This window comes from Rhinatrema bivittatum, chromosome 4 (assembly GCF_901001135.1).
Source record: "Rhinatrema bivittatum chromosome 4, aRhiBiv1.1, whole genome shotgun sequence".
Taxonomy (NCBI): Eukaryota; Metazoa; Chordata; class Amphibia; order Gymnophiona; family Rhinatrematidae; genus Rhinatrema; species Rhinatrema bivittatum.
In genome coordinates, this window is record NC_042618.1 from 196021836 (window position 1) to 196047049 (window position 25214).

The 25214-nt window shown below is 45.0% G+C and overlaps 1 protein-coding gene across 2 annotated transcripts in view; it reads left to right on the top strand.

Annotated features, from left to right (window-relative positions):
• DNAH1 (dynein axonemal heavy chain 1) overlaps positions 1 to 25214 on the top strand; it is a 1058897-nt gene that overhangs the window by 566306 nt on the left and 467377 nt on the right. For both annotated transcript variants that reach the window (XM_029599497.1, XM_029599496.1), the window contains exon 35: positions 16661 to 16752. In XM_029599497.1, the coding sequence (XP_029455357.1) occupies positions 16661 to 16752 (92 nt within the window). The remainder of the gene's footprint in view (positions 1 to 16660; positions 16753 to 25214) is intronic.

Below are 25214 nucleotides of genomic sequence, written 5' to 3' on the forward strand. Positions count from 1 at the left end.
ATCGCCTTCGTACAGTGTACAAACCCTTTGATTCCCTACCCTTTGGCTAGGAAGTCAGCAATTTTAATAGCAGCCCACAGAATTGCTTTCCTTCAAGTAAGCGCCATCCATGATGATGTACATGAAAAGCTGGCTGATCTCCCTTGCAAAAAAGATAATTTATTTGAGGACAGATTACAAGAGACTGTATCCCAATGGAAGGAGCAAATTATGGTGGTCTCTTCACTCACGAATTCGATGGAACAATCTTCCTTGAAGATTCTACCCAACTTATAAAATGTCTTTCTATCAGAGACATCAATACAGACCATTCAACCCCTACAGGCTACCTCCTTAACAAACTCAGAGGCAACAACTGTAACAATCCCAAGCAAGGGAATGTGCAAGAGCTCAAAAACCACAAAAGCAACAGCAGGGCACTAACCAGAAACCTCAACAGAATTTTTGAAGATAGCTCGACCACAGACTTGGTCGGCTATAGACGGCAGGATATCCTCCTTTTACCAGAGCTGGTTCTCCATCACATCAGACCGATGGGTTCCTAGTGTGGTACAGAAGGGTTACCAACTGAACTTCAGATTAACTCCATAACTGCCCCATATCACACCATCTCCTCAAAACTGAAAGGGCCATGCTCTTTTCCACCAGGAGGTTCAAATGCTTCTCAAACAGCATGTGATCCAACCATTTACTTGACATCAACACATTCGAGGATTTTACTCTCAGTACTTCCTCATCCCGAAGAAGAGGGGAGGCCTCCGGCCCATCTTAGACCTATGGGCTCTCAACAAATTTAATCAGAAGGAGAAATTCAAGATGACATCTCTCAAAACCATTCTACCATTCCTACAACCCAGCGACTGGATGTGCTCTTTAGATATCAAGGATGCATACGCCCATATCCCCATGCGACTGTTGTTGTGGAATTACTTTGTTTTCAAATGAACAAAAAACATTGCCAATACATGGTGCTTCCATTTGGCCTATCATCAGCACCATGAGTGTTCACGATATGCCTAGCGATCACTGTGGCCTACCTATGCAGGAAGGGAATCAAGATATTCCCCTATCTGGACGATTGGCTTCTAGTCTCCTCAAAATCCAAAATACTCTGATCATACCTAAGGCAGACCATAACCTGCTTAGAAAATCTGAGATTCTTAATCAACTATGACAAATCCAACTAAGTCCCAACCCAAGCCCTTCAGTTCATTGGAGTGATAATAAATACCAAGCTCTGCAAGGCTTTCTGTCCATCAGAGAGAATCAAAACCTTTCACGAGCTGGTTCACTCCTTGAAGAACCAGTCACAGTCCTCAGCTTGCCAAATTCTTACTATTCTGAATCATATGGTAGTGGCTATGTACGTCGTACCACACACCCGCCTTCATATGCAGCGCCTACAGTGGGGACTCAAGGCACAGTGGTCTCAAAACAGCCACTCGATGTCGCTGCGAGTGATCATGACTCAGTCAATGGTCTCAGACATAAACTGGTGGCTATTCCCCCGAGTTCTAGAAATGGGAGCACCATTTCGAACCCCAGCACATCAGATTGCTATGACAACGATGCATCCACAAAGGAATGGGGCATGCACGTGCTTCACCTAAAGATGCAGGGGATCTGGTCTCCACAGGAGAGAACCCTCCAGATCAACCTATTAGAGCTAAGAGCTATGAAAAATGAAGTCTACACCTTCTCTTGTCTCCTTACAGGAAAGAGGGTAATGATTTACATGGACAACTAAGTAGCCATGTTTTATATAAACAAAGGAGGGACTGGTTCCAGGATACTTTGCAAGGAAGCAGTGCTGATCCTAGAATGGTAATAAGCCACTCCATCCATCTGCAAGCAATATATCTTCTGGCTATCAAAAACACAGAAGCCAATGGACTCAGCAGGATTTTTCACCCCCACGAGTGGGCATTGAACCAAGATGTGGCGAACACACTATTCTGGAGATGTGGGAACACCCTGAATGGACCTCTTTGTAACAGAAACCAACACAAAACTGCCGGAATTTTGCTCTCTACCCAAGCATGCGCAGGATCACCCAAGATGCATTCCTAGTTCCCTGGACGGAGGACCTGTTCTATGCATACCCGCTAATACCCTTAATAGGGCACGTAATCCAGAAGTGCATCACAGATGGATCAGATCTCATCCTCATTGCACCGGCATGGCCCAGGCAACCATGGTACGCCTCCCTCATTCAACTATCAATTCAACCACCATTTCCCTTGGGAAACAGGGAAGACCTACTGTTGCAGGACAGAGGCACACTCCTTCATCTGCTACACTCCTCTCTGCATCTGACTGCTTGGAGGTTGAAAGGGAGAACATAAGAACATAAGAAATTGCCATACTGGGTCAGACCAAGGGTCCATCAAGCCCAGCATCCTGTTTCCAACAGTGGCCAATCCAGGCCATAAGAACCTGGCAGTTGGTTAAGTCATCTCCTTATCCTTGCTGACATTGAGAATATCCTAATATCCACTAGGAAGCCATCTATAAGAAAGAATTATGTGGGTAAATGGCATAGGTACTCAAATTGTTGTGCAGCAATATCAATAGACCCACTCGCAAGTTCCCCAGAACAATTGCTTCAATATCTACATACATTATACTCCTCTGGCCTAGTGGCGTCATCCATTAGAGTGCATCTCAGAGGTATAGCATCATATCATCACTCCATGCATGGAAACTCCATCTCGATGCATCCATTGGTGTCTCATTTCATGAAGGGTGCTATTAGACTCTATCCCCTAGTTTCCAAACTGGTGATTCAAACAGGTGTTAGAAAGACTCATGCATCCGACATTTGAGGCAATGCACTCTGCTTCCATGAAATATCTGACATGGAAGGCATTATTCCTGGTGGCCATCACTTCAGCAAGACAGGTGAGTGAGCTTCAGGCATTCGTTTGCTATCCCCCTTATTTGCAGTTCTACCTTGAAAAAGTGACCTTACAGACCCATCCGTTTTTTCTTCCCAGGGTGATCTCAGCCATTCACTTAAATCAAACAATCACCTTACCAACTTTCTTTCCAACACCACATGCGATGGATAGAGAAAGGATCCTTCACACTTTAGACTGCAAAAGAGCCCTGGCTTATTACATACAGAGGGCTCATCCCCTAAATGCCATTCTCAACTCTTCGTCTCTTTCAGCCCGAATGCGCTAGGCTTACCGGTTATCTCAATGTATTCATATCTGCTACTCAACTCTTCCGGATCGACTTCCAGATGGAGTAAGAGTGCATCAACTCAGAGCCACAGTGGCCTCTATAGCTCATCTTTGAGACGTACAAATTCTGGATGTATGTAAAGCAGCTACTTGGTCGTCTCTGCATACCTTTACATCCCATTATTGCCTCCAACAACAAATAGGATGCAGCGATGGGTGAGGCGATATTGCTCTATGCTACTCGCATAAAGCATTGTATGTATGGGTGGGTGAGAGACAGTATGTGTGCATATGGGTGGGTCAGAAAGCACTGTATATGTGTGTGTGCATGAGTGTGAGAGAGCATTGTGTGTGTGTGTGTGTGTGTGTGTTTGTATGAGTGGGTGAGAGCATGTGTATGTGGGTGATAGAAAGAGAGTACATGTGATTGCAACAACCATCTCCCCACACCACACACACACACACACACACACACACACTCTTCTCTCTGCCTGCATAGCTAATCCACGACAATCTCAGGGCATCTGGAAATCAAAAGTTCCCAGGTATGGAGAATAAGGCATTTTTTTAAATCCTTATTTTTAATTATTGGATATTTTTTGATGTGGCTGTATTGAAATATTTTGTGTTTGGAATATTTTTTATGAGTTTTGAACTATATAGATATTGTTCTAATTGTTAACTGGTTTGAATTAATCTTCTTATTGATATGGTTGCTGCTTTGGCCCTCACTGTGCAGTGTATTTGCCACTGTAACTGCCCGCTGCCCCCCCCCCCCCCCCCCAGCCCTTAGTTCTGATAAGCACCAGTAATGTGGCCACCTTTAAAAAAAAAAACAAAAAACAACAACAACAACTTTGCTCACCCCTGGGCTAAAGGATAGGAAAAGGAAATTAAGACTTGAATGGTCATTTCTCTCAATCGAGAAAGGTAAACAGTGGAGAGCCCTAGGCATCTAATCTAAGACCAGTACTTTTTGATATATTTATAAATGTTCTGGAAAAGGGAATAATGAATGAGGTGATAATATTTGTAGATGATGGAGAATTCTTCAGAGTTGTTAGATCACGAGCCAATTGTGAGGAATTGTGAGAGGACCTTGTGAGGAGAGATCAAATGACTAAATAACAGATAACATTTTATGTGGAGAAGTGCAAAGTGATGTATATAGGGAAGTATAATCCAAACTATAGGTACATGATCCTGGGTTCCATATTAGGCATTACCATCCAGGAAAAAGATCTTGGAATCGTTGAAGGCAATGCTCTGAAATCCCTGGCCCCGATGTGAGGCGGCAGTTAAAAAAAAAAAAAAAAAAAAGCAAATAGATTATTAGGTATTTTTAGGAAAGAAATAGGAAATAATACAGGATATGATAATGCCTCTGTATTGATCTGTAGTGCAATTGCACCTTGAGTATTATGTGCAGTTCTGGAACTAGAAAATGTATAGAGAAGGGGTGACAAGTTGCAGTATATGCATGCAAGGGCATTCTTATATGTTGCCTCTGCTCTGTGGAATGCGATGCCAGCTGAATTGGGGGATGTAAGGGATATGAAATGTTTCAGGAAGAACGTGGAGGCATTGTATTTTAGGGAATCTTTTGAATAATTTATATTTCATGTTTTATATATTTGTATTGTATTATTATTTTAATACTTTATTATGTTATACTTATGTTTTATGTATTATTTATGTGTAATTTTATGTAATCTGCACTGAACAATATTATGGAAGAGGCAAAATATAAAATTGTTTAAATAAATAAAATAAATAAAGGCTAACAGGTTAGGGCTCATCAGCCTGGAGAAGAGATAGCCAAGAGGAGATATAAAAGAGGTCTATAAAACCTTGAATGAAGTGGAATGGATAAACAAGGAATGATTATGTCCCCTTTCAAATAATACTAGTACTAGGGGACACTCCACAAAGCTAATAGGTAGTATGTTTAAAACAAATTGGAAAAGTATTTTTTCAGTCAATGCACAATCAAGCTGTGGAATTTGTTTCCACAGGAGGTGGTGAAAGTGGTTAGTGTAGCTGGGTTTAAATAGAGTTTGGACAAGATCCTGGAGGAAAAGTCCATAAACCATTATTAGCTGTATATACTTGAGAAAATCACTGTTTATCCCTGAATATGAGCCTTAAGGTTTGGTAATGTTTTTTGGGATCCTGCTGGGTACTTGTGATCTGGACTGGCCACTATCATAGACAGGATGCATGGCTTGATGGACCTTTGGTCTGTCCCAGTATAATATTTCTAATGTTTCTACCATGCATATTCCTTAGGGATATACTGAAACCCAATAGTTGTGCAGCACATCCCTAGTCTATAAGATGCCATCAAAATTCTTGATCTTTTTACATTTCTTGAGTTTTGGCTGTGCTTTATTAACTAATCTTAGATGGTGTGGTGTGGTTGTGGAGTGAGGTAATGGGTTTTATTGAGACCCTTGAGTTTAACTAATTGATCTCACAATTTTGAAGCTGTGGATATGTATTAGCTAAGTAGCAGTAAACGAAACGAAGATTGATGTGTATACAAAAGCCCTTTATTGAAATTTGCCCGACTCTGGCCGAGTTTCACTCTTTAGTCGAGAGCTGCCTCAGGGGCAACTAAAAACAAACATTTAAAATGTTAAATGAACACACATAGACCAATAATAAAATTAAAAAAACTTAAAAAACAACATCCATAAGTGTTCAAACGTACAAGTAATGCAAATCATAACATATATGTGTGTTGACAACATAATGGAATACAGAAATTACATTGAAAATGACACAGGACACAATCTATGTGTAGGTATCACAAAGAACAGACAATAGTTGTAAGGACAAACTGGAGAGGCAACATATAAGAATGCCCTTGCATGCATAATACTGCAACTGGATCGGCTTCCGATTTGTTTTCTATGTATTAGCTAAGGCAACAGTATGTGATTAGATTGTGTGGATTCAGGGATGGATGTATATGACTTTTTGTTGGCCTTTGTGTTTGACTTCTCTGTTTTGTCTTAAATTATATGGGGATTGGGGAATATTGAAAGTGGCTTCAAGATTGTGTATTAATTAATTTGATTTGGGAAAGAATGTATAGAACAAGCACCTTGTTCACAAGAGAAGGTTCAGTACCGAACAAGAATGCTGGAAACCACTGCAACAACACTGACTTGAGTAGATACATATGGGATTCCTCATACATACCAAGCATAATTGATGGCAATGAAAGCAGTTTGTCAATAAAATCTCAGTCCTTTATTCAAGAGCTTTAACAGTCAGAGTGGCTTTTGCCAACGGGATTTTGCAAACTCTTGTGCTATACCACATGCCATTGACGAGAGGTGACATTCCTTTTCTCTCTGGCTGTTGAATAAAGGACTGATTTTTATTGACAAACTATATGCATTGCCATCAATTATGCTTGGCATATTTCCTAATTGGAAACTCTCCTGAACATATGACGTTCTTCTGACTCCATCCAAGCAGTAATTCTGAAATTTCTTAGCATTCAGACAGGCTATTCCATGACCAGTGGGTTATGCACCTCTACCAGCAGATGGAGATGGAGCAAAGCTGATGTCACAGTATATATAACCCTCCACTGATATCAGCCCTCCAGAATTCTCAATCTTCAGCAGATGGTGGACATGCATCTCCCTACTGGGGATTGCTTAAAAAAATTTAAAGGAGAAAAGAAGGAGGAAATTAATTTGCCCCGCTCTCCTGTTGTGATACCTTATGGTCCCTCCCTCAGTCGAGTTTTCCTGAAGTTGATATCTGCGGATCCCGCCCTCAGTAGAGTGCCTCAGTCCAGTAGCTGGTTTTTCGGCGAGGTCTTAGGTATAGAGAAAGAAACCACTGAGAGGCTAGCGGGTACAGGAAGCTGAGCACAGCAGTGAAGGCCTTTGCCCTTTTCCCCTGCAGGTGGAGACCGACTCTATAATTGGCTGTGATGGGCTGAGCTCAGGTAAAGAATATATATATTTAAAAAAAAAAAAAAAAAAAAGCAGTGAGGGATCCCATAACTCTTCTGGTCTTTGAGCATTAGTGCACCGATCCAACATCCATTCCCATCTCCAGAGGAGACTGGGGAGTCTTGGCAGCTTGGCGGATTGAGCAGCCTTTTGGCTAGGCCCCACTCTCAGGCTTTGCTTGGACGCCATGCTGTAGGCCACAGAGGCACTGACACACTTTCCTACATGCAAGACTGCCGCAAAATAGTGTCTGATATCGGTTCGCGCTTGCACGCCCGGATGAGCACTCAGATGGGCGCCTACCTTTTGGGCATCCCTAATATGTACTTGTTGGACAGAACTTGTTTTTGGGTGCCCTGTCCAGACTCGCTTATGCAGATGCGCAGTTGGGTGCATGATTGTCAGGTGCCTTTGGGAACTTGCTGCTAGTAGGTGTTTATCCATAGCACCAGTAGTAAAGAAGCCTGAGTACCTTACACTTTGTGCTGCCTCTGATATTCAGGCATCTCAACTTGGTGACCCCTCTCTATCTTGTGTCATCACTGCTTGGAGGCTCAGGGAGTGTTGTCTCCAGCTGATTTTGCTGAGCCCAGCCCTTCCCAGCATAATGCAGGAATGGGACTGGAGGGGGACCTGGCAGAGGTTTTGCCTGGTTTTGGGGCTCCTATAACTGGTTTGATGGTAGGGGAAGGCAACTCAGTGGGCGCAGGACCAATGCCCCCTAGTTTTGGTATGGATCCTTCTGCCCTTTCTTGGGTGGAATTTTTTCAAGGGCTGCAGGTCGTCGTTCAGGCACAGTCAACAGAGCCAGCCAAACCCAAGAGTTCAGGATTGCAGACTGCTGCGGACTGCTGCGGGTAAATTTTGGAGTACGTCTAGGCCTGATGTGGGTCATGCTGTTAGGGACCCAGATGGCACAGATAATGAAGGCAAGCCTTACTCCCTGAAAGATGGGGGGAAATTCCTCCGGGGTTAGAACTGTATAGAACAATATTGCGTTTTTTTTACAGAGATGAGTTGCCGGCTCTGATCTCCCAGGCACTGAAGATGTTGGGAGTGCCAGGTGCTGATTCTATTTCTGAGCCAAAGAAGAATCCCATTTTAGTTTCTTTTGGTAAAGCATTATGGATGCTATTCATGAATTGATTGATCTTGAATGGGGCACCTTGGAAGCTAATTTTAAAAGGGGAAGAGCCTTGTAAGTGCTGTAGCTCCTGGATCTGGCGCCGAGAGAGCAGATGTGCTTTCTGAAAGTGGATGTGCTGGTGTGTGCTGTCACCAAGCAGACAACTATCCCTGTAGAAGGGAGAGCAGCATTGAAGGATGTGCAGGATAGGAGAATTGCGGCTATTCTTAAGCAGGTCTTGAGGCGGTAGCAATGAATTTGCAGATAGCATCTTGCTGCCACTCGCTCTTGCTTGCTTCTCTCTCAGGAAGTCGATGAGTTTGATTTGAATTCCAGGGCAGTGATGGAACTGGCAGCCACCTTTTTGGTGGTTGCGGACTGCGCCCTGGTCTGCACAATTAATAGTGTTATCATTTCGAGGTGTTGAAGTGGATTCTTGGGTACTGTGGTGATGGCCACTCCCATGGGGAGGAGCCCCTGAGGAACGCAGTACTAGGCTAGTCTCTATACATGCGGACACAAAGAATTTGTATGTATTATACAGCTTGATAGTACTGCCCGGGTTGGACAGCAGTGAAGGTACTCAGTAGAAGCAGTCCAGGGGTCCTCGGCAGAGACCAGTCCCACACTTGGTAAATGAAAGGCAGGACCCGGATGTATACTCGAAGTGCAGAAGCTGAAGGTGAGACAGACTGAGAGAGTTAGTACTCACTAAGCAGTTGACTATATTGAAGAAGATCCTGGCAGGCAGAAGCAGATCAGATGCAGGCACCAGAGTAAGGAACACAGGCCCTCGAGAAGCGTGTACCCGGTTTCCCAGATAGGTACTTGAAAGAGAGAAGAAGGGCCCCTGAGGAGTGGGTACCCAGGTTAGCGATGAATTACCCAAAGGGCAGAGAGAGAGCTTCCAGCGGCTGCTGGGAAGTGGCAGAGCAGCTTAGACCAGAGCGATTCCAATCCATGCTAACTCAGTTTGTTAGCAAATGAAGGGCAGGCTAAATACCAGGATGTGCTGACGTCACTTGGAGGGGACGCCCCCGAGGTTCCTGCCATGATGGTGGATAAAGACTTGGGTGGCATGCGTGCATGCACCCTGGGAGACCTTAGGAAAAACATGGCGAACGCCATCGCCGTTGCCGACCAGGGGACGCCGGTGAGAGCAGCATCTAGACGCGGTGGCAGCCAGCTTCCCAATGCTTGAGGAGAGAGAAGGAAGAAAGGTGAGGCACAGAGGTCGAAGCCGTCTGAAACTATCGGACGCAACAGTACCCCCCTTCAAAGGGCCCCCTCCATACCCCTTACCTGGTCTAGGTTTTTGAGAATGCGATCGATGGAATTGACGAAGCATCTCTTTGTCCATGATATTAGACAATGGTTCCCAAGAGTTTTCTTCTGGTCCGTATCTCTCCCATGAGAGGAGGTATTCCCAAACTCTACCTCTCTTTCTTACATCAAGGATGGCATCAACCTTATACTCGATGTCTTTTTCTGCATCAACAGGGGTTCAGGTGTCTTGGTGGAGAACTTGCTCAGGACAAGCGGTTTCAGCAGCGAAACATGGAATGCATTATGGACTTTCATAGCTGGAGGAAGTTTCAGACTATAGGTGAGTGAGCCCAATCGTCAGAGAATGGGGAAGGGTCCAACAAAGTGTGGAGCAAATCGAGCAGATGGAAGCTTAAGTCTCAGATGTTTGGGTAATTACCAGGTTCTTGTGGCCTGGTTTTGGCCTCTGTTGGAAACAGGATGCTGGGCTTGATGGACCCTTGGTCTGACCCAGCGTGGCAATTTCTTATGTTCTTATCACCAGGCTGGAATTCAGGAGCCTTACTTCAGTGAGCATCATAGCCTTTCTTTGCACTTTGTCCTGCTTTTTGGAGCATCTCTTTAGTCTTTCTCCAGAACTGCTGTATATCTTTGGCAGTAGATTGAGCTGCCGGGGACAACACTGAAAGGTTGTCGTCCATAGACCACTTCAAAAGGTGTAGATCCAGTAAATGATGCTGGATGGGAATTGATGGCAAATTCAGCCCAGGGCAACAGTTCAGCCCAGTCATTCTGTCGTGAACCAACATAGGCATGGAGGAACTGCTTGTGAGTTCTTTTCATTCTCTCAGTTTGGCCATTTCACTGAAGATGGTACACAGAGGTGGAAGCCAAGAGTGATGTCGAATTTCTTGTACAAGGCTTTCCAGAACTTTGCTGTAAATTGAGCTCCTCTGTCAGACACAATATGTTTAGGCACGCAGTGCAGGTGAAAGATGTGACTGATGAATAACTTAGCAAGTTCCATGGCTGATGGCAAGCCAGGGAGAGCCACGAAGTGAGCCATCTTCGAGAATCAATCCACTGTAACCCAAATGGTATTGTTACCTCCAGAAAGTGGCAGGTCTACCACAAAGTCTGTTGCGATGTGAGTCCAAGGCTCGTCTGGTGCTGGCAAGTGTTGAAGCAGGCCCAAAGGACATCTGGGCGGAGGTTTCTATCTGGCACAATTGGAACAGGAGGCTACGTACGCATGAGTATCTTCCTTTATGGTGGGCCACCAATAGTACTTTTGTAGCTTAGCCAGTGTTCTCCATTGACCAGGGTGTCCGGCCAGTCTAGAATCATGAGCCCATGTTAGCAATTTCTTTCTTAGGTTGAGGGTACAATGGTCTTGCCCGAGGATACCGATATGCAGCTGGGAGAATCACTCTCTTCGGGTCAATGATATGCAGGGGTTCATCAGGTACGTCCTCTGAGAGAAAAGAGTGAGATAATGCATCTGCTCTAACATTCTTGTCACCAGGGTGATATTTCAGCAGAAAGTCGAATCTGTTGAAGAACAGGGACCACCTTGCCTGTCTATGGTTAAGGCGTTGGGCGTGATGGAGGTACTCCAGATTTTTATGATCAGTGTAAACAGTGATTTGATGTTGTGTACCTTCAAGCCAGGGCGCCATTCTTCAAATGCCATTTTTATTGCCAACAGTTGTTTATCCCCAATGCCATAGTTCTCCGCTGGCAAGAAGCGTCAGGAAAAGAATGAACAGGGGTGCAAGATCTTTGAATCACTGGTCTGGCTTAGCATGGCCCCTACACCTATATCAGAGGCATCAACTTCCACAATGAAGGGTCGTGTAGGGTCCGGATGGCAGAGACATGGTTTGCTTGAGAAGACGTCTTTTAACTTTTGGAATGCGGTCACAGCTTCCGTAGACCAAGTGGCAATGTTGGCTCCTTTCTTAGTCATAGATGTTAATGGCACAGTCAAAGAAGAGTAATTCTTGATAAAGGTCCTGTAGTAGTTGGTAAATCCCAAAAATCGTCTTAAAGCTTTTAGGCCATGGGTTGTAGCCATTTTTGGATACTTTCAAGCTTCTGAGGATCTATTTGGAAACCTTGGTTGGAGACAATGTACCCTAGGAAGGGCACCAATTCCTTATGAAATTCGCATTTGGTCAATTTGGCATACAAGCAATTCTCGCGAAGTCTCTGCAGAACTTTTTTGACATCTTCTTGATGGAATTGCATGTCCTGCGAAAATATCAAGATGTCGTCTAAGTACACAACGACTCACTGATAGAATAAATCATGTAGGATGTTGTTCATCTAAATTTGGAAGACAGCCAGGGAGTTGCACAAGCCAAAGGGCATCACCAGGTATTCAAAGTGCCCATCCCGGGTATTAAAAGTGGTCTTCCATTCATCGCCAGAGCGGATGTGAACTAGATTATAGGCTCCTTTGAGGTCAAGCTTGGAGAATATCTTAGCTCCCTGTAGCCTGTCGAAGAGCTCCGAGATGAGTGGTAAGGGATAGTGGTCCTTTATGGTGATCTCATTCAGACCTCTGTAGTCAATATATGGACATAACATAAGAACATAAGAAAATGCCATACTGGATCAGACCAAGGGTCCATCAAGCCCAGCATCCTGTTTCCAATAGTGGCCAATCCAGGCCATAAGAACCTGGCAAGTACCCAAAAACTAAATCTATTCCATGTTACCATTGCTAATGGCAGTGGCTATTCTCTAAGTGAACTTAATAGCAGGTAATGGACTTCTCCTCCAAGAACTTATCCAATCCTTTTTAAACACAGCTATACTAACTGCACTAACCACATCCTTCTTTTCCACGAAGAAAAATCCTGCTCTGGCAGGAGACTTAGAAGGTCTTATGAAGCCTTTCTGGAGGTTCTCCTGGATGTACTCTGACATCGCTTTATTTTCCACTACAGAGAGAGGGTAGGCCCTTCCTTTGGGTGATTCCGTATTTGTCTTCAAATTAATTGCGCAGTCGTAAGATCTGTGTGGAGGCAACACATTAGCAGCTTCTTTCAAGAATACATCTTGGTAAGATGCATATTGAGGTGCCAAGGACCCACCGGGGTAAGGCCTTTAAAAAATCTACTTACCCCAAGTCTCCCCTCACGCCGACCATGAGGCAGCCCGCGCCGTCTGCCGGCAATAGAACGGTTGGCCCTCCGACGATCCGGCCTTCTTCCTCGGCTAGCAGCCAATCCCAGGAGTCTAAGCCGGGCAGCCAAAAAAGGGCAGCCCTAGTGGGCTTTAAATCACAAGCCCAGCTGGCACAGCTTCCTCTTTGATGAACGGCGGGAGAGCAGGCTTGCGCAGTTGGCGCCGAGGACCCACTGGGGTAAGGCCTTTAAAAAAATCTACTTACCCCAAGTCTCCCCTCACGCCGACCACGAGGCAGTCCGTGCCGTCCGCTGGCGATAAAACGGTCGGCCCTCCTCCGATCTGGCCTTCTTCCTCGGCTAGCAACCAATCCCGGGAGTCTAAGCCGGGCATCCAATCAAGGGCAGCCCTACTGGGCTTTAAATCACAAGCCCAGCTAGGCGCAGAGCATCGCGCAACAAAGGCACGCGACAAAGGGGGCTGCCCCTTTGTGCGCCCCTTCGTGCTGCGCCGAAGTGTTGCCTTAGCCCCTACTCGCTACTGCTTTCAATCTCTCCTCATCGCTATTACACCAGATCTCCTCAGACTAACAGCTCCCCTTCCAGTCTCCAAGCAAGCATCCAGCCTGCTTCCTACATTCTTTCATGTCAGCAGTCTTCCAGCTTTTTCCAGCATTATTTCATTCCAGCTTTTATTAACCTGTTCCAACATTCATCCACACCAGCCTTATCAAGACTGTTCCAACATTCATCCATTCCATCATCTACTAAACCTGTTTCAGCACTCATCCATACCAGTATCTATTAATCCTGTTCCAGCATCTATCCACTCCAGCCTTCATCCAGCTCATCCCAGCATTCATCCAAATCAGCCAGAATCGAACCTTGTCCAGCTCTCATCCAGATCACTCAAACAGTCAACCCTATCCTCTCCAGCACGACAAGTCCATAATGCCTCTGGGTCTACCAATCCCCATTCTTCAACACAGTATATTCTCCACAGGTAACTCAACTATGCAATCTCGACATCGCACCTACAAAACCCTCATTCCCATCATGATCTCACCTATTACCCAACTTCTAGGCCTCGCTCTATTCTCCCTGACATTATTTAATGCTCAATCCCTCACCAAGAAATCTCTGATCCTCAACGACTATCTCCTAGAAGCAAAACTGGACATCTGCGCTATAACAGAAACCTGGCTTAATGGCCATTATTGGAGGAGAGAAGCTGACAGCTGAGGGAGAGATTTTAGAGACTCTAATTCATCCTGCAGTGGTTACACTGGATCGAGTGTGGGACTTGATGGTTGTGATGTCTACTAACATTAAGGGTTTAGAGAAAAAGTTAGACTTTATTGCAGGGAAAAGTCAGCAGGATTTAGCGAATATACATAATGTGGTCAAAAAGTCTGAAGATAGAATTAAAATCCTGGAGGAAACAGGTGTAAAGAATTTGGAATTTCAGGCTGCTGTAGCAAAGGATAGAGAAGTATTATCTAGGCTTATAGAAGTTTTTGAAAACAATTCCAAACATTTAAATCTCCGGCTACTCAATTTCCCAAGGGTAGTCTGAGAAATACTGATGGAATCATTGCAAAAATTTCTACAGGAAGTGTTGCTTTTTTCTGTACAAGAATTGCCAAGTATTAGTTATTGTTATTTTCTGCCAAAGAAAAATGTTAATTTGAATTTTTCAGAACTGCCCTTTCAAGGCGATTTAACAAATTTCTTAGTAACTTCAAATAATCTGATAATAGACCGGGGTATATTACTAGTTTCCTTTACAAATTTTTCCGACCTAAATAAGGTTATGAAAAGATATTTTTCCAAATACCCTATTTCTTTTTATGGAAATGTAGTAAAAATTTTTGCTGACTTGTCCTTTGCTACACAGCAGAGGAGAAAACAGTTTTTGGAATATCGCCAGGATGTGGTAACTATGGGGTATTCCTTTATCCTAAGATTCCCCTGCAAGTGCATAATTAAGAAAGATCAAGATGTTTTCATATTTTTTCTACCAGATCAGTTAAAGTATTTTGTTGAACAGAAGAGATTAACCACCTCGTCCCCTCTCTCTAGTGAGTAAATAAGAAAGTAATAGCACAGAACTGTGAATTTTCAATTTAAAAAGGTAATTATCGTATATTGTATCTCCCAACTATCTTAATACCTCTGTTTTTGTTGACAAAAGTACTTGTTACATTTGGTTATGCTAAAAGAAAACATGTCAGTTACTTTAAAAATTATTTGTGAAATAATAAGTTTGGAAGGTTGTTTACTGAAGCAAAATTTGTGTATTCTTGTTTCAGTTTTAATTATGGAAAATCAATAAAGATATAAATTAAAAAAAAAAGAAACCTGGCTTAAACCTACAGATATAGCAATAATAAATCAACTTCCAACACAGAACTACGACTTCTTCTCCCTCCCCCGACAAAAAAAATGGGACGTGGGCATTCTTCTAGAAGCCAAAAAAGATCTGAGATTCTCATAACACCCAGTTAAATCAGACTCTAAACTAGAAATAGGACTTTTTAAATCAGACCAACTACAAATCCTCCTCGTTTACGCCCCACCGGGCCTTCTGGAATCAGATGCCTCTGGATTTAATCTTCATAAACGAAAGTCTTAACCCCACCTCAGCCGCGACATGCTTCCCAATCCCTTGGTCGGACCACCGGTTGATAACTGGTAAGTGTCAGATCCAGTCCCTAGATTAGTGATAGTACACTCCTTGTCTGAGCTCAGTGTTTTCCTGTTAACTGAGTGTTTGAATAGCTATCTGTTAATAGTTATGTTCATGTATTGTTTAATTGTCCACAGTTGGCTTTTGCTGAGAATACTGGTGGGCTGATGTCAGTGCAGGGGTTATATATACCATGATATAAGCTTTACTCTGTCTCCATCTGCTGGTAGAGGTGCATAATCCACTGGTAATGGATTAATCTGTCTTCATTAAAGAAAAGGAAATTATCAGGTAAGAAGTAATTTCTCTGTAGATCTCCTGGTCTGACAATTCTTACTCTTATTTCTCTTTTTTTTCTTTATTCTTTATTGGTTTTAACTATTTCAAACAAAGCATCCACTTTGTACAGCAATATGGTATTCACAAAGAAAATTATAGAAATAGAAAATGAGAAAATTATAATATAGGATAATCTATCCCTTCTATCTTAACTTCCCTTTAGATCACTATAGTAAGGGGGGAGGTAGTATTGAAAAAATTAAAGGAGACTAAAAATATAGGAAATCCTTCTTACTCTTATTTCAAGCTAATTCTCTCTGCAAACTTTAAGGCAAATCTTTGGTGTGAAATGCAAGGAGTATGGGAGTAACTGTTCTTCACCTCTTTGGTCTTCTCAATCTCTGGATCCTCCTGGGATTCCAAGAAAGTCTCCCTACCTTCTGAAAGCCCTGAGGACTCTGACCTTGAGTCTCAACCACTTTCCGAGGATAGAAGACTGAATGTAAGAACATGAGTGAAATTGGGCTCATGAATTTTGTTAAATTGTACTCCTTGACAAGAGACCTCCCATTGGGGAGTGTCAGAAAACACAATACATTCTTACTCTGTCTGACATCACTCATTCAGTGTCTGTGAAGACTCTGATATATACAGTAAGGGACACTTTGACAGCATTCCAGTTGAATAAACAAACATATGAAAATATATGATAAGAGAAGTGTGTGCTGATATATTAAGGATGACAGTAGGTATCGAACCTCCTCTATTTATCAAATAGGGAACAGTATGTCTCATTGTATTGTGGTAGTTCAACTGCATAGATATCAATAAAGCAGCGCTGATATATCACACATTGGAATCAAAAGAGCCTCCTGGATCCAGATGTAGAAGAGTAGATTTTTGCTAGCTACTTCTTCAACTACTAACATTCTGATCTTGATCAACATAAGTATAGGGATTATCTCAATCATGCTTTACTTTATGAGTCCTGTTTTTTTCAGGGTTTATAACGAAATGTATCCAGCTGTATGAAACTACTGTAGTGCGACATGGCCTCATGCTGGTGGGGCCAACAGGCTCTGGGAAAACAAAGGTAAAGAGAAAATGGAGGTCTAACTTTATTCAAAAAGATATCACATCCTTCAATTACTGTATATTAGTGTATGTATATATGTTTGGCTATGTGTGTGGCTAGGCATGATTATTGATTTTGTACATGTATGGGACTGTGTGTATGAACCAATGTCCATGTTTATGTTTGCTGAAGTAAGTTTAGCTGGGTTTTTTGGGTTCCTAATTATCTGCCAATATTTAATATATGAACTGATAGTGACAGATGGGCTAGAAACTCATAACCTGCAATTACAGTAGAGACAGATGCAGTATCTTCACACTCAGAGTTTTCATTGATAGCCTCATCTATGTATAAAGATGGGCCAAAGCCTTATGATTGTGGTTTTAGTTTACCAGGTACTTTCACGTTTTAGCTTTGGTCCTAGTTTTGCATAAACTCAGTGGTTTTGGTTTTGAATTACTCAAAAATGAAAGGAAATGTGTGAAACTTGTCTCTTAATTGTCAAAAAAACTTTACCTTTCACATGTCTTTAGTAGTGTTAGATGGTAGAAATAAACATACTGAGGTCAATATTCAAAATGGTTAGTCTAAGTTTGGAAAAAAGAAAGAGAATGTGCGAAGTAAAGTGTGACCTGTTCAATTCATAACAATTAATAAGTAACAAACATCAAATTACTTCAAAGAAATTTAATAATAACAAAGATGTTGTATGTAACATGTAGTACAGTCCCCACGACAAGCTTGTCAATAATGATCCATCCATACCTTAAGGTTCTCTCCCATATCTGATGAGGCTTTCTCTTCTTTGGGCTTAAGGTTCGGTATCACAAACAAAAAAGCAAATCGTCTGATTGAACTACACCACACTGGCCGAGTCCTGGCACTTCCCCGATTCCTGGTGGTCCACTAATTTTCACACAGCTCTCTTCACTGTTAAGTTTTTGAGATAAGGCTTCTCTCTCATTTCTAACGATCAGTGCCTGTTGAGATTGGCAGCACGCCGCTTTAACTATTTTACCCCGTTCTTTAAGATATTGTTTGGGTCCCTCCCAATGCAACCCCTCCGGCAAAACTTGGCCGTATTGGGAGACTGTACTGCGTTACATATAACATCTTTGTTATTATTAAATTCCTTTGAAGTAATTTGATATGTATTACTTATTAATTGTTATGAAGGGAATAGGTCATGATTCTTTTCATACATTCTCTTTTTGGTTTTGTCTAAGTTTGGGACTTGCCTGGACAAGCCTGGGGAGTACATATGTCCCTCTGCTGACTGGATACATTTTAACTGGGAAAGTCATTATCCAGCTGAAACTTCCTCTTCATCCAGCCAGACCAATCCAGACATATGGATTATGTCCACTGACCAGCAGATGGAGATAACGATTAACAGGTATGCTGACGTCCCTCCTTATAGGTTCTCATGCTGACCATAGCCTGCTAGTTTTCTCTGTCTCCAGCTGTCATCTTGGCCCAAATCGAATCAGAAAATATACACTGCTATTAATTAAGGTGAGTTAGAAAATAGACACTGCTATTACTAGCTGCAGTAACATGGGATAGACTTAGTTTTTGGGAACTTGCCAGGTTCTTATGGCCTGGATTGGCCATTGTTGGAGAAAGGATGTTGGGCTTGATGGCCCCTTGGTCTGACCCAGTATGGCATGTTTTTATGATCTCCTCCAAGTCACGGTCTTCTGGATCATTGTCCTCATCCTCGGCGCCAGGGAAAGACCGAGCCGAAAACTGTGTGGGAATTCTCGGAAGCACCGTCACCGATATCCGTCCTCGCATGGTGCCAGACTCGGGATGGCCTCGGCGCTTGCCACCTTGCCCCCAAAGCGGCCCTGACGAGAGAAGGCGCCGTCCTCCCTCGAGTATGGTGCCCTGAAGCCGTCCACACTGATTCTGGTGTCTGGCACAGATCCTCCTCGGTGTCCAGAGGGGGCACTGACCTCTCCCCTCTCAGCCTGCCCTTTCATCGGAGGCTTTTGAGGCAGAGTTAGAGTGTTGGATGCGCCTGGTGGTGGAACGCGCTTTGTGTGACAGGGAGCTGGTGCTCCCACCACCGATGCTGGGAGCCCTCACCGATGTCTGTGCCCACGCCAATGCCAATACCGGTAGTGCCCGGGTTGGAACCATTGTTGGACAGACTCGCTGTCCTCCTGGCGCAGCTGATGTTGGCACCCCGTGATCCCTTGGTGACCTGTCGGGCACCCGAAGTGTGGGGCATCTGAGCTAGTCTCCGTTGGGGACTCTTTCGAGGATGAGAGCCCGCCAGTGCCCTCAGCACCACTGGGGCCCCCTGCCCTGGCCCATGCTGCCTGGGCTTGTGCCTGGACCCTTGGGGCCCCCGCTACCCATGAGTCCTTCGATGCCTCAGCCCCGGGTTGCGCCTAGATCTTCCAGGCCTTCCTCCCTGGGCAGTCTTGGTGACACGGAGGCCCTTTATGATCCCTGGGGAGGTGATACCTCTGATGCCTCGACGGTGGATTGTAATGGTCTTCCTTTGGATCCATCTCCCTTGGAAGTGCAGCGTCTATCCCCACTGGAGGATTTAACCTTCGTGTGGTTCATTCAGGCTATGGCTGAAGCCATACCTTTCTAGCTTATGACTGAAGAAGATGACCGCCATAAGATGCTGGAGATCCTCCAGTTCGTGGACACCCCGGAAGAGATAGTAGAACTGCTTCTTCAGCTCTGGGTACACCCCCCTTTCCATTGCCCCGGTGAACCAGAAAGCCAATGGGGTGTGCCTGGTGTAGCAGGCTGTGGGCTTTGAGAAGTGTTGCTCCTCCACCAGTCCATGGTGGTGTAGTCTGTGCTGAAGAAGGCAAAGAGGTCAAAGACTCATGTCTCTCCTCCCCCTGGCAAGGAGCACAGGGCGTGGGAAGCTATGGGTAGGAGAGTGTTCCAGGGATCCATGTTAGTGGCTCACATCACCTGCTACCATTTGTACATGACACAATATACCCGTAACCTCTGGAACCAAGTCCAGGGTGTTGTGATGGCATGACCCAGCAGTACCAGGAGGATCTTATGTCCATTGTCCAGCAGGGCCTTGAATGTAGGAAGCACGAGGTGCATGCTACCTATGACATCTTTGAGATGGCGGGCCAGGTTGCAGCTGCTGGCATTTCGGCAAGGCGTCTCGCTTGGCTCTGTGCCTCGGACCTTTGTCCTGAAGTTCAGGAGCAGCTAGCAGATTTGCCTTGCTTCTGGGATAATGCTTTTGGGGACAAGGTGAAGGATGCAGTCGCGCAGCTGAAGGATCACCATGAGACCGTCCAGCAGTTGGCCAGTGTCTCTGCCTCCCCATCCTCTTCTAAGAGGTCTTCCCAGTCAGGGCCGAGGAGACCTTTCTACAGGCTGACAAAGTACTACCCTCCTGCCCCTCCCTCCTGCCCACAGCAGGCAAGCTCCAAGGGAAGGTCCCAGCAGCAGCAGAGCCCCAAGCCTCAGCCAGCGCCCCAGGCTAGCGCTGCTATGGGATTTTGACGGGCTGCAAGGGAGTGTAAGCCAGTGGTCTATACCAGTGCTGGAAGACCCACTGGTTGGGGGCCGTCTCCGGTTCTTTGTGGACCGGTGGCTGTCCATGACTTTGGATTGGTCTTTTGACAAAGTTCCTTTTGACAAAGTTCCTCATGAGAGGCTTCTAGGAAAAGTAAAAAGTCATGGGATAGGTGGCGATGTCCTTTCATGGATTGCAAACTGGCTAAAAGACAGGAAACAGAGAGTAGGATTAAATGGGCAATTTTCTCAGTGGAAGGGAGTGGACAGTGGAGTGCCTCAGGGATCTGTATTGGGACCCTTACTGTTCAATATATTTATAAATGATCTGGAAAGAAATACGACGAGTGAGATAATCAAATTTGCAGATGACACAAAATTTTTCAGAGTAGTTAAATCACAAGTAGATTGTGATAAATTGCAGGAAGACCTTGTGAGACTGGAAAATTGGGCATCCAAATGGCAGATGAAATTTAATGTGGATAAGTGCAAGGTGATGCATATAGGGAAAAATAATCCATGCTATAATTACACGATGTTGGGTTCCATATTAGGTGCTACAACCCAAGAAAGAGATCTAGGTGTCATAGTGGATAACACATTGAAATCGTCTGTTCAGTGTGCTGCGGCAGTCAAAAAAGCAAACAGAATGTTGGGAATTAGTAGAAAAGGAATGATGAATAAAACGGAAAATGTCATAATGCCTCTGTATCGCTCCATGGTGAGACCGCACCTTGAATACTGTGTACAATTCTGGTCGCCGCATCTCAAAAAAGATATAATTGCGATGGAGAAGGTACAGAGAAGGGCTACCAAAATGATAAGGGGAATGGAACAACTCCCCTATGAGGAAAGACTAAAGAGGTTAGGACTTTTCAGCTTGGAGAAGAGACGACTGAGGGGGGATATGATAGATGTGTTTAAAATCATGAGAGGTCTAGAACGGGTAGATGTGAATCGGTTATTTACTCTTTCGGATAGTAGAAAGACTAGGGGACACTCCATGAAGTTAGCATGGGGCACATTTAAAACTAATCGGAGAAAGTTCTTTTTTACTCAACGCACAATTAAACTCTGGAATTTGTTGCCAGAGAATGTGGTTCGTGCAGTTAGTATAGCTGTGTTTAAAAAAGGAATGGATAAGTTCTTGGAGTAGAAGTCCATTACCTGCTATTAAGTTCACTTAGAGAATAGCCACTGCCATTAGCAATGGTTACATGGAATAGACTTAGTTTTTGGGTACTTGCCAGGTTCTTATGGCCTGGATTGGCCACTGTTGGAAACAGGATGCTGGGCTTGATGGACCCTTGGTCTGACCCAGTATGGCATTTTCTTATGTTCTTATGTTCTTATTGGTGGGTCCTGTCCTTCATCTGTCATGGGTACCGGCTGAATTTCATTGATAATCCACCGGTTTCACCCCCTTGCCCACTGTGGGGTACCATCTCACATCTGGAACTGCTCCTAGTGGAACTCTCCACCCTTCTAATGAACAAGGCAGTGGAGCCCGTTCTTCAGGGGCATCAGGGATGTGGGTTTTACTCCCACTACTTCTTGATTCCAAAGAGATCCTCGGTCTGCAAGCCTTGAACAGATTTCTGAAAAGAGAAAAGTTCAAGATGGTATCCTTGGGCACCTTGATCCTCTCTTTGCTCCCTCGACCTGAAAGATGCCGACACCTACATCGAGATCCTTCCAAGTCTCCGAAGGTATCTATTTTGTGGTGGGTTGTCAGCATTTTCAATAATGCGTGCTCCCATTTGGCCTGGCCTCCACGCCGTGGGTCTTCACAAAGTGGCCATGGTCAGAGCCTATCTAAGCCAGTGGGAGATCCAGGTTTTTCCATACCTGGGCAACTGGCTAGTAATGAACAGCACTGAGGCGGGAGCCTTGCAGTCGCTACGCTGGACCATTCAGATTCTGGAGTCCCTTGGGTTTTTGATCAATTATCCGATTTCCGATCTCTATCGATTGTCATGGCTAGGTTTCATAGTGGCCATGTTAGACGCGATGCAGGCAAAAGCTTTTTTGCCCTGTGACAGGACATGCACATTGATGTCCCTGGCGGAGAAAGTCCAGCAATGCTGGCTAGTGTCTGTGCGGTGGATGCTGCAGCTTCTGGGGCACATGGCCGCGACCATCCATGTCACCCCTTTTGCCCGTCTGCATATGTGCCAGGCCCAGTGGACCCTGCAATCCCAATGACGCGAGGCCACCCAAGTCTGTATGCGGGTTTCCCCCTCTCTCAGGGCTTCCCTGTTTTGGTGAAGGACTCTTTCCAATCTGGAACAGGGCATACCTTTCCAGGCTCCTTACACCCAGATTGTGCTTACCATGGATGCGTCCATACCCAGGGTCTCTGCACCACCTGAGAAGCTCTATGTCAGATAAACTTCTTGGAGCTGCGGGCGAATTGCTACGCTCTGTGGGTCTTCAGGGATCGGCTATCCAACAAGGTGGTCCTCATCCGGACCGACAGTCAGGTAGCCATGTGGTAGATCAACAAGAAGGGGGGGCACCAGATCCTTCCTTCTCTGTCAGGAGGAGGTGCAGATCTGGGCCTGGGCACTGGCTCAGGGAATGCTGATCCAGGCCATGTACTTGGACAGTGTGGAGAATGCCCTGGCAGACAAGCTGAGCTGAACTTTTAAACCCCACAAGTGGCCCCTGAAGCAAGAGGTGGCAGATTAGATCTTCCATCTCTGGGGAACCCCAGACATGGATCTATTTGCCTCCCCCTGCAACAGGAACATTCAGCAATACTGCTTCTTATCCAGGTCGAATGGCCAGCCAGCCACGGACGCTTTTGCCCTTCACTGATGAACAGGTCTCCTGTATGCATATCCTCCACTTTTGTTGGTATCAAAGACCCTCTTGAAGCTTCGCCAGGACAGGGGGACTGTGATCCTCATAGCGCCCTATTGGCTGAGACAGATTTGGTTCCTGCTCCTGCAGGATCTCTCCCGGAAGACCCAGTTCATCTGGAAACTACCTCAGATGTCCTCATGCAGTATCAGGGCAGGCTGCGCCATCCCAATCTCTGGGCCCTGTCCATAATGGCCTGGATGTTGAGCGGTTGATCTTACAGCCTCTTGACCTCTCAGTGGAGTGTCTCAAGTCCTGGTGACTTTGAAATGGAGGAGTTTTACTGTCTGGTGTGAGAAGAAGGGTCTCGACCCCTTCTCCTGCTCTGCCCAGCAACTCCTGGGTTACCTGCTGCGCCTCTCAGAGGCTGGGCTTAAGACCAACTCTGTTCATGTACATCTGAGTGCCATAGGCGCTTACCACCAGGAGATAGACGGTTTGCCCATCTCAATGCAGCCCATAATAGGGCAATTCATGTGTGGGTTGCTTCAGCTGAGACCTCCCCTGAGGCCCCCTGTGGTTTCTTGAGGCCTTAACGTGATGTAGGCCCAGCTGATGACGCCACCTTTTTGTACTGATACACTCCTCTACTCTCAAGTATTTGACCTGGAAGGTCATATTCTTGGTAGCGATCACGTTGGCACGCAGGGGCAATGAACTGCATACCTTGGTGACTTATCTGCCCTGCACAAAATTCTTCCATGACAGGGTGGTTCTATGCACGCACCATACGTTCCTACCAAAGGTGGTGACGGATTTCCATTTTAACCAATCCATCGTCCTGCCTACTTTCTTCCTGAGACCTCATTCAAACCAGGGGGAATAGTCGCGCCACACACTCGATTGTAAGAGGGCCTTAGCCTTCTACCTGGACCAGATGGCAGGCCACAGACGGTCCACCCAGCTATTTGTCTCTTTTGACTCTAATAGGCTGGGAGTTGCTGTTGCTAAGCAGACTCTCTCCACCTGGCTAGCGGGACTGCATTTCCTTCTGTTATGTCCAAGCGGGACTGCATCTGGAGGCCATGTCACGGCTCATTCTGTTAGAGCCATGGCGACTTCTGTGGCTCACATGCGTGCAGTTCCAATGGGGGAGATCTGCAAGGCTGCGACATGGAGCTCCCTCCACACCTTTACAGTTCATTATTGTCTGGACAGGGATGGCCACCGAGATAGCAGATTTGGTCAGTCTGTCCTCAGGAACCTCTTTCAGCTGTGAACCCAACTCTTCCTGCCTAAGGCCCCTGGTTTGAGTTCAGACTGTCCCCGCTGTTACCAACAGCACCTCTGTTGTTGTGCCCATTGGCACCTGATTTGGTGTCTGTTGGTCCCATTGTTATTTGGGTCCAGTCTGTAGTGCATAGCGGACTGGGAGGGAACTTACCTATCTCTCTAACTCACCTTCCTCCCTTTTCCGCTTTCCACCCCAACCCCTAAACCCACCCTAAGTATTCTATTTTTTTTTTTTTATTACAAAGCTTACCTGCTCCTTTGAGCAAAAGTAAGTTGTGCGTGCTGGCCAGCTGCCGGGGTGTGCTTCACCGGGACAGCGCACAATGGTGCTGCCCAGCCAGCCTCCGCCCCACTCAGACTCCGCCCCTGGTGCGCCCCTTTTCAAACCCAGCTCTTCTACACATGCCAGCAGATATGTGTGTGGCTGGGCTGTTTTGAAAATGCATTCGACGAGTGCTCGGCCTGGCCACACATGTATCTGCTGGGATTTCTGCCCACCAGGCTTTGAAAATCTCCCCCAACAGGTTTTAGGTCATAAGTAATCAACAGGTCAGCCTGACCTAGGTTCTATTTGCAAGCACAACACATTTTATTACTGATAGGAAAAGGTCACACATCATATCTTTTTTTCTTCCAATTTTAATTATCTTTTATGTTGTCCATGGAGCCCAAAAGTCTACTGATATACAAACCTTGTACAAATTTGTTTACATATCTTTTATTCTTATTATACTCTAAATAGTATCTGTCTTTATTTATAGCAATCATAGTATAAATCAGGAAAGAGCATTATTAGCTAAATTGAGCTATATTATACTACATTGCACTATATTGAATAGAGAGATAGAATAAAGCTTTCTGGATTCCTC